General features: G+C 40.1%; 1 protein-coding gene and 1 long non-coding RNA gene across 3 annotated transcripts in view; one reads left to right on the top strand and one right to left on the bottom strand.

The window, feature by feature from the left end:
- Nucleotides 1-10,574, bottom strand: part of LOC102756419 — a 25,563-nt gene that overhangs the window by 3,679 nt on the left and 11,310 nt on the right. The gene's annotated exons all lie outside the window — the stretch shown is intronic.
- Nucleotides 1,800-10,574, top strand: part of DEPDC7 (DEP domain containing 7) — a 16,914-nt gene continuing 8,139 nt past the window's right edge. Inside the window, exon 1 of one of the 2 annotated variants that reach the window (XM_006771463.2) lies at nt 1,800-1,924. In XM_006771463.2, the coding sequence (XP_006771526.1) occupies nt 1,852-1,924 (73 nt within the window). In that variant the 5' untranslated portion in view covers nt 1,800-1,851. Of the gene's footprint in view, nt 1,976-10,574 lie in introns of both variants that reach the window. The other variant, XM_015568991.1, reaches the window with a different exon arrangement.

Below are 10,574 nucleotides of genomic sequence, written 5' to 3'. Positions count from 1 at the left end.
CTCTGTATTCTGATAGGGACAATTAAGACATCTACTCTGTGCCCAACACTACAGATACTGAGAGAAATCTGAAAGGTTAAATATGCTTCTTGCCCTGGACCATTCTCCAACCTTGTTAATCAAGATGTGTATGCTGAAATTAGGTAGCACCTATCTATACAAATAGTAAGGTTCTTGATAAATGCCATTGATGGTCAGAGAAGAAATATATCAAGATAATCTGAAATATATGTCCAGTAAAGAAGGTGGGATTTGAGTTAGGCCTCCAGGTACACAGAATGTGGTTAGGTAGAGAAGAGGAAAGAGAGCATTTCAGGTGAGATAGACAAATATAGTACAAGCTGGTAAAAATTCTTTGATAGGTGATATAAATTATCAAAATGGTCACTGAAGTAACCAACCTTATCAAAAGACCCAATATTGGTGTTCGTCAAGATTTGTTTTCAGAAATAGGAAGAACTTTTTTTCTTGCAAGTAGTGAGGATGGACTTGTGTGTTCATGCAGTTATGTAACCTGGGACAGACTAAAGATAACAACAGGCCTACTGTGAGCTGGAAACTGATCCTAAATTGTATCTTATCTCTGAGCAGTAACCAAGGGAGAAATTACAAAGGAAGTTCCTTTAAGGGAAGTGAGGCCAGGGGGAGAGAGCACATAAAAAAAGGGCTAAACCATTAGCAATCTACTAAATCTTAGGAAGAGCAATTGCCCACCAAACTCAGGCCCCTGGGATCACAGCTTCTTAGTATGTATTTTAAGAAACAACATGTAGAGCTTCTTCCAATGAGTTAAGTAATGAACTCCCACTTAAACATCATTTTAATTTATAACCTGCTTCCTCCTTCCAAGAAGACATTTATTATATGCACAAAAGGTTTAAAGTAATTGCAAAATACCCAATTTTTTTTTTAAAAGGGTAAATATCTGGCAGTTACATTATTGTTCTCTTAGATCACTCATCCTTTCAGAGGTACCCAACATCGGACCCCTGGATTCCCTGGTTTCAACTTGCCCTTAACAGTCCTCCCTCCGCGCTTCCCTCGCCGTCACTCCCTTTCCACAGCCAACTCTGTCCCCACCCGTCTGACACACAGTTACTTTGGAGGCGGCACCCATTGCCTTGGCCGCCAGCCGAAGGCCAGCCAGATGCCCTCCTGACTGTGACCTCTAGACGTTGCTCTCCTGGGCCAGATCAAGATTTGTTTGTTCTTTACATGGAGAGAATGTGTGAAAAACCAGATGCTCTTATTACCATGACATAATTTCAATAAGCACTATGTTCCAAACCCAACTACTAAAATGCTGAACATTAATTAGTTCGTGTAATCTTCATAAAAAAAACCCCGCGAAGCGGGTTCTAATACTACCGCCGCGTCCCAGGTGAGGACGCTGAGGCACAGCGAAGGGTCTCAGAGCTCATCAACCAGGGAACGTGGTTTGCGCCCGGCTGGGCTGGCAGGGCCCCTCGGGCACTTTCCCTCGCCTGCGCTCGGACGGTGCTGAGCGGCTGTGCGATGCGGGCCGCGTGGGGGCCGGCGCGCACCCACAGGGCCGGACGCACAGACAGACGTGCTACCTGGCCATCGCTCGCGCGGGGAAGGGACGGCGCTCTCCTTGAGGCGGGGCCCGTACCTTCTCCTCGTGCGCCGGGCGGCTGGTTACTCGCGGCCCCGGCAGGCACGTGACTGGCGGTGTGGGCGCGCGGGGGCCGCGGTGGGGCGGGCCAGTCCTCCGTCGGGGGCGGGGCCTGGTGGGAGCCCCGCCCCGTCCCGGACCAGTTAACTGGCAGCCGCGGGCTCGCACTTCACGGCGCAGCGGACGAAGGAGGTGGTGTTCCCGTAGCCACGGCCATGGCCACGGTGCGGGAGAAGGCGGCGGCGCTGAACCTCTCCGCTCTCCCCAGCCCGGCGCAGAGGCCTCCCGGTAGGTGCTGAGGACCCTGTCCGGGGAGGGGCAGGGTCACCGGGCGGGCAGGTGAGCTGAGGCTACTGTTCTCGCGCGGGATACACTTTCTGGATAAGGAATATTTCAATGAATACAGGTTTTTGACTTTTTTTTTTTTTTAATGGTTGCATGACATTAGGAAAGACGCTGGTGAATTCTGCCACCAGTTTAATCATATCTTTGGGGGCACTTTGCTTAGTATCTTGGTTTCTTTAAATGTCCAAATAAACGGAATCGGATGATCAGTTACAAAATTTCCATTCTAGCATATCTATAACTCAGTAAATGTAGTTAAGATATCCAGATTAAAACTTGGCTCCCCCCCCCTTTTAGATAAGTTGCAACTTTTCCCCTTTCTGTAGCTGCAGTGTGGGGTATTAGGTAAATTGGTTCCTATCTGACAAAAGGCTTTTCGTTTGTAAAACGCTAACCAGGTGTCAGTGGTCAGTGAATTGACTTGGGTCAAATGGGTGCACCTCAGTGGCCCCAGTCTTGTGTTTGACTTATAATTAGTAATGTTCCTTTTAATCTTCAAAAGTTAATGACAAATTGTGATTAAGAACTGCTTTTCTTCTGTACTTTTCTAAGAACAACCATAACATTGACCTATTCTGATCCAATTTAAAGGATTCAGAAAAGCACATGATATCTACATTCAGATTTTTTTCTTGTTTTACATTGTGAAGGAAAATACTTTTCATCATTTGAGAATTTAAATCAAATGATACTGGAAATAGTCATGAGAAATCTTTAGGCTCACTTTCTGAGTGAAAGAAACTCCCAAATTTTACATAATTAAAAATATGGCATCCTATTTTCTCCAACAACTGAAATACCAATTCTAAGCTTGGAGCATTTGTGGACAGATTCTTAGATGGTGGAAGGGAATATGTGTTCAAAATTAAATAGAGGACTTTCAGAAAGAAGAGTTGAAGTCCTGCTTAGTGGATTTGAACCCAAGGACAAGACCACTGTTCTCTGCACACCAGGTGCAGTGGCAGAAAAGGGCCCACTGCCTTTTCTCATTTGTTTGGCTTGCTACTGTCGCAACCTACCTGTTAGCATTTGTTAGCAACCTACCTCTTCCACCCTTTAGTTGCCTTGTCCCAGTCCCAGTAAGCACAGTAATAGGAGCCTCCGTTCCTGGTTCCTTGCCATTCCCTTTCTGTGTGCTCTGGCAAGCAGCTTTGCACGTCTGTTTCTCTACCGATTAATAACGCTGCCATACCTTAAAGGGGCTGTACGACTAGGGACCTGATTTGTGTAGAAAAGTCTGTATGTTAACTTTCAGTAAGTACTTCAAAGATATTTGTCTTTTAATATAGACAAACAAGAAAGTGGTATGTTATCCTGCTATCCCTTTATACTGTAACTTAATTCTTTGAATTCACCTGGTATCACTTTTCCAGGGAGCTCAAAGTACTTCCCATATGCTATCTCATTAATCTGTATGAACTAAAGCAGTGGCCAATGCCTACTTTTGTTGATAGCTCTCTTAACATATTTTTAAATTGTCCTTATTAGTAGAGATTTATTTACATACTTTACCTGCCTGCAGGCAATCTCAGTCTTCTGCATGACAATTATAATGACATATAAGAGGAAAACAAACTTTGGACTCCCAAACCAATACGCAGTAAAAATGTTGCAGTACTGGAATCAGTGTACAGGAATTTTTCCCCACTCAGTCACAGCTGCCCAGTTTTAACACTCAGAACACAGTTCTCTACCTTTATCTATTGTCAGGATTTGGTTAGTATCTAATAAATATAGTCCTTTTTCTTTGTCTTGACAATTCTATAATTAAGTAATGTCTTAAAACATCTTTTGACAAATATAATTCTTAAATAAAATTCTCTTAAATGATTTAGAATTCTTATATTTTCTAATGAAGAGTTAAATCCTCTGGCATGTTTCACATCTTGTCCTCACATCTGCTACTGGCCTTTATTTAATTGAATATGTTCAGAGCTTGACATCATCATCCAGGTGGTATGAATAGGTAAAGAGCAGGGACTGTGTCCTTTGAAGGTAGAGACTGTGTCCTATTAGTTCAGAGAAAGAAAGAGGAAGAAAGATTGTCACTTTTCTGTTTTACTTTGTGTGTGTGTGAGGAAATATTTTAAGTAGAGGATTTTTAAGTGTCTTTTTACTTTTTGAATAAATATTTAAAATTTTAGAATAGACTTAGATTTACAAAGAAGTTCCCATATGTCCTTCCCTCAGTTTACCTTTTATTTACATCTGAATTAGTATAGTATATTTGTCACAATTAATGAACCAATATTGATACATTATTATTAACTAAGCCCACGCTTAGATTTCCTCAGTTTTTGCCTACTGTCTTTTTTTCCTATTCCAGAATCCGCCTAAGAGATTACGTTACATTGAGTCCATGTCTCATTAGGCTCTTCTAGATTGTGACAGTTTCCCCCTTTATTTTCTGTTAATCGTGTACTGTGTACTGTGCTAGCCACTTTACATATGTTGTTTCAAATGATCCTCACAGTAACTGAGAGAAGTGGCATTAACTCTGTTTTGAAACAAAAAGGTTGGGTAGTTCGTCCAAGGTTGCATTATTTTATTTTTTATTTGGTAACATTTTAAAAATATTTTTAAAATTGATTTCATAAATGAAGGGAGAGGGAGAGAGAGATAGAAATATCAATGATGAGGGATAATCATTGATTGGCTTCCTCCTGCACACCCCCTACTGGGGATCGAGCCCACAACCTGGGTATGCGCCCTTGACCGGAATCAAACCTGGGACCTTTCATTACACAGGCCAACGCTCCATCCATTGAGCCAAACCGGCGAGGGCAGATTGCATTATTTTAGTAAATGATGGAGCCAAGATTGGAACCCAAGTCTCTGGGATTTCAAAACCTATGCTCTTATTTTATGCTTTGTATTCCCAGAACCTACCACTGTATCTGCATTAACACAAGTTTCCAAGTCTGAACCACATTTGATCAACCGAAAGTTTCTAAACTTTGGCACTATTGACATTTGCTTTGTTTTCGTGGCTGGCCCTGTGCGTTATTGGATGTTTAGCAGCATCTCTGGACCCTCGACCCACTAGATGCCAGTAGCATCCCCCCTCCTCAGCTTGTGACACCATAATGTCTTTTAGACATTGTCAAATGTCTAGTGGAGAGTAAAATCACCCACTGTGAACCACTGTGTTAACCCTTCTTTTAAAACGTTGGTAATAATTTACAAGTATTGAATAACCAACTGTATTATGTGAAGCACTCCGTAAGTCATTTAAATAATTTGAGTCTCTGTAAGCTCTAAGGAAATTTGAAAGAAATAGAGGCACCAGGTCACTATTCTTCAAATTTTGTGGAAACTGTTCTGGCCGGGTTTCCTCGGTGGTTACAGTGGCCATCAGACTGAAGGGTCTTGGGTTGGATTCCCAGTCAAAGGCACATACTTTGGTTGCAGGGTGGTCAGGGCATGTGTGGTAGGCAACGAATCGATGTGTCTCTCTCACATGGATGTTTGTTGCTCTCTCTCCTCCCCCAACTCCCTCTCTCAACTCTCTTTGAAAAAATGGAAAAAATACCTACGGGTAAGGATAAAAAATAAAATTTTGTGGAAACTGCCTCTGAGCTATCTGCATTTGGACTGTGGTATGCGGATAGTTTAATGCCTGAAAATGAAATTATTACATATTAATTTTTAGCTTATTTTAGTAATTCTGTGTGTATGTTTATATTACATTGGGATCCAGTTTTATTTATTTTTATTGGTTGATTTGAGAAACAAGCATTGATTTGTTGTTCTACCTATTTATGCATTTATTGGTTGCTTCTATTTTTTTTAAACTAATTTTAGAGAGAGGAAGGAGGAGATAAAGACAGAAACATTGATGTGAGAGAGAAACAAGATATGAAAGCCCTAGCCAGTTTCACTTAGTGATTAGAGCGTCTGCCCTCCAACTGAAGGGTCACAGGTTCAATTCTGGTACCTCGGTTGCAGGCTTGATCTTAGGCCCTGGTCAGGGCGCCTGTGGCAACCAATTTATGTTTCTCTCTATCTCTCCCCCTCCCTCTTAAAATCAATGGAGAAAAATATCCTTGGGTGAGGATTATCAATAACAACAAAAAAGATGTGAGAGAAAAACATTGATTGGCTGCCCCCCCACCCCCATCTTTTGGTGTATTGGGCAATGCTCCAACCAACTGAACCACAATGGCCAGGACCTTTTTTTCTTCTTCTTTCTTTTTAATTTGAATTTTTTATTGTTGACACTATTGTAGATCTCCCATTTCCCCACCCTTGCCCATTTCCACCCAGCCCCCATCACCCCCTCCCTCAGCCCTCACCACACTATTTTCTGTGTCCTTGGGTTATGCACATATGTTCTTTAGTTAATCCCTTTATCTTCCTTTATCCAGTCCCCTCCACCCCACTCCCCTCTGACATTTGTCAGTCTGTTCCATGTATTCATTGGTTGCTTCTTGTATGTGTCCTGACAGGGATTGAACCTGCAACCTTGGCATATCCGAACAATGCTCTAACCAACTGAGCTACCTGGCCAGGGCCATGGGATCCAATTTTATAATGTGTATATTGATCCAAGGAGTTAACATAAACTCACTATTTCAATTATTATGTAAGTGTTTTAGTCCTTAAATAGGTTTTGCTAGCAGGACCACAGTTGATGCTGACTGCACAGATCATGGTTGATGTTGATTATCCCCTTGTAACTCTTGAGTAAGTGTCATTTCCTGACATGTCTGCCTTATGACTTGATTTTTAGGAACTATTATAGTAATAGCTTGATTACTTAGTGTGCATTTTTAGAAGTGAAGATGGTTATTTGTTGTATCACAAATACATATCAGAGTTCAATATTAGAAGCTTAACTTTTTTATTATTGGTAATTCTTTTTTTTTAAGTATATTTCATTGATTTTTTACAGAGAGGAAGGGAGAGAAAGAGAGCTAGAAACATCGATGAGAGAGAAACATCAATCAGCTGCCTCCTGCACATCTCCTACTGGGGATGTGCCCGCAACCAAGGTACATGCCCTTGACTGGAATCGAACCTGGGACCTTTCAGTCCGCAGGCCGACGCTCTATCCACTGAGCCAGACCGGTTTCGGCTATTGGTAATTTTTTTTGGTAGACTTCAAATACGTAAAAGGGCAGGTCTTTGCTTTTGAAAAAAGGCTATTGTTTTCAAGCAAATAAAGGTGAGACTGCTTGAAAAATGAATATTAACTAGCCTAGATTTATATAGTACTTAAAAACATGTGTAGTATGCTACAGATCTGATTTAAAACAATCTCTGAGCCTCTTGTTAGGCCACCTTCCAAAAAGCTTTTTATCTGATAGGGTAAATTTTTTTGTATGTTTCATTTCTTACTATGTTGTATTTGGAGCTCAATATCTACATCTAAATGGAGAGGTATAATTTCAGTCTCTAAAATCCTATGATCAGCAGTTTAGATCTGAAACCAGCATTAAACATAGCATTCAACTCTTGTAGCAGCACTAAATGGAGAAACCAACCAAGAGGTAAACCTTTTATTCAGGGTGATCACAGCTGGTCTTTGGACTCTTTGAATCTTTGGTAATGATGATTTTAGAACACATTTGACCAAACATAAATAAGGAAGCATCAAGATGTAAACAGTACCCTGGCTGGTTTGGCTCAGTGGATTGAATATCGGCCAGAGGACTGAAGAGTCCCAGGTTTGATTCCGGTCAAGGGCACATGCCTGGGTTGCGGGCTCCATCCCCAGTGGGGGATGAGCAGGAGGTAGCTGATCAATGATTCTTTCTCATCATTGATGTTTCTATCCCTCTTCCCCTCTCCCTTTTTCTCTAAAATCAATAAAAATATATTTTTTAAAAAAGTTGTAAACAGTGATAGATTTTAAAGAATTTTCCAACTCATATACACATGAGTTTTGAGGATAAGCTAAAGCTTCAGTTCTGGTTGCTGGGCTTACAAAGCATTCATTGTATACTTCTGATTTCTTGAATTCTGTTTAGAAATCACAATAATTCATCTTACTGGACATGGTCTGCTATACCAATGTTCATTTCAGCTATTAGATGGTGATAAATAAGAAGTTTTAAAATAGCATGTTGGGGAATCTGTGTTCAACTGGTGAAGTCAGCATTAAAAAAAAACAGGTTACCCTGGTGTGGGTTTTGGCACATTTACTTGTTAGATCCAGGATATATTATGTATTAAAGTATCTGTATGAACATGAGCTAGTTTGGGTTTGTGGGTGGCAATGCTTGAGGGGAACTATCTCATTGTGCAAAGGTTGGGAATTAATGGCCAGTGAGAACAGAGGGGACCTGAAAGGGCTGAATTGTATCATGCCTAGAGGACTCTGAAAAGATTGTGTGGCTCACAGGTGCCTACTATCCTGCTCTAACCTGTTCTTTAATCTTTTATACTGTGTTATCCAACCTGAAAAACTTCCTGATTTCCCATATTTAAGCAGCAAGTTAATATAAGGAAATATATTATGTACTTCTTAATTCCCTTGTGCAGATTAGCCTTTTCCACGTCATTGAGGCTGTGTATTCCCTACCTCTCACCCACTTCCGTTGTCTTATTGATCTCAAATTAATAAGTGACTCAGCCTTATCTTTTAGAGTTTGTATGCCAACCTACTTGTAGCTCAGCTGACTTATGTGTTTCATCATTAATATTATCACTAAACCGGAAGTCTGTTTCACTGGTACTTAAAAGGCAATCTGATCTCTGCAAGATTGAATCTGGCTTATTTTCCGTTCCTGTCTTACCCCTGTGTACTGTGGATAGGACATATTATAGAATTTATGATATCCTGCCTTATTTTAGGAGTGCTAACTACTAAGTGTTTTTAAATAACTTAGTTAAGGGTTCACAAATCTTAAAGTTGTGTATTTCGTTTCTCCTGATCTTATTGGCTCACTTAAAGGTCTTTCACTTAATCCAATTCTTCAATGAAAGTTAATGCTGAAACTATCTGGTAGCTTACTTTTTATTGAATTTATTGGGGCCCTAGCCGGTTTCACTTAGTAGATAGAGCGTCAGCTTGTGGACTGAAGGGTCCCTGGTTCGATTCTGGTCAAGGGCACATGCCCTGGTTGTAGGCTCGATCCCCAGTAGGGGATGTGAAGGAGCCAGCCAATTAATGATAGTCTCTCATCATTGAAGTTTCTATCCCTTCCTCTCTGAAATCGATAAAAATATATTTTAAAAAATAAAAATATTTTTAAAAAGAATTTATTGGGGTGACATTGATTGGTGGCTTGCTTTAATATATTTATATTTAAGTACTAAGAAAAACTAGTATATATTTACTACCTATGAAACTGAGGGCGAGTTTGTTTAATTCACTAAGCCTTAATTACCTCAAAATAGGATTGTTAATGACTGTTTCAGAGAAGTTTATCAGGATTAAGTGAGAGAAGGCAGAGCTTGTCATATTGTAAGTATTAAATGTTAGTTATTAATAATACAATGAAGATATGAAGAAGACTAAAAAGCAGACATTAAGTTCATTTAAATCTTTACTATAATCTCTAGTAGTTTAGGAAGTTAAGCATAGTAATGGCTAATACTCCTTCTGTTTAGTCATTGTGGCTGGAAACAGCATAGTTGCTCCTGAGTCCTGGATACCATTAATGACCTGGACATATTTTGAGATTCCATCAAATGCCTGATTCTGGCTTTATTCAGTAGAGACTAAATACTGTACCAGCATTAAGTCTAGTTCCAATTTGATTTTTCTAGTTGATTCTCTATGATTTCATTCTTAAAACTGCTCACATGGTATTTGGAAAACTGGAAGAAATTTCCTCCTTCTTTGTTTATTACTAGATTATAAAGTATCTTGAATTTTAAAATAGAATTTTGATAATTAAAAACAATCAATGATTATTTAAAATAACATCATAATAATAGGTAGATAGAAAATTACTCATCAGCTTTTGGTATTGAAAATCTACAAATAAGCAGTCAAGAGCTTTATGTATATGTGTGTTTGTATGTTAGTAATTTTCATGGTAAAGATGTTAACATTTCTAGTAGCTACAAAATTATAGTATAATTAGAGCCCCGGTGCACGAATTCATGCACAGGTGGGGTCCCTTGGCCTGGCCTGCGATCTGGGCTGGCCAGTCAGGGAGAGGGACCACGAGAGGTTGGCTGGCCGCAGGAAATTGGCTGTGGGAGCACACTGACCACCAGGGGGCAGCTCCTATGTTGAGTGTCTGCCCCCTGGTGATCAGTGCAACTCAAAGCTACCAGCCGGTCATTTGGTCGTCTGGTCATAACGGTTGCTTAGGCTTTTATATATCTGGTCAGAATGGTTGCTTAGGCTTTTATATATATAGATGGTTGACTACACTCATTAAATTAACTGCAACACAAAAGATGAATTCCAAATGACCCACTTAAAATTTATGATTCTAGTGCATTAAGTGGAGTTTTCATGTCCTTCAGGAACTTATCTTTGCTTTCACCTTCCATATTCTATTTTACCTAACAAGGCAGGAATGTAATTTCCAGCAGTAGTTTAATTACAATTCCCCATATTCCTTACTGTTTTACTGATGCAACAACCATGTGTATGTATCTATAATTATATCTCTATCTATCTCTCTATCTG

Source organism: Myotis davidii, unplaced genomic scaffold, assembly GCF_000327345.1.
Source record: "Myotis davidii unplaced genomic scaffold, ASM32734v1 scaffold425, whole genome shotgun sequence".
In the NCBI taxonomy this organism is placed as follows: Eukaryota; Metazoa; Chordata; class Mammalia; order Chiroptera; family Vespertilionidae; genus Myotis; species Myotis davidii.
The sequence above is the reverse complement of the archived record's forward strand: the minus strand, read 5'-3'. Positions and strand labels throughout refer to the sequence as shown.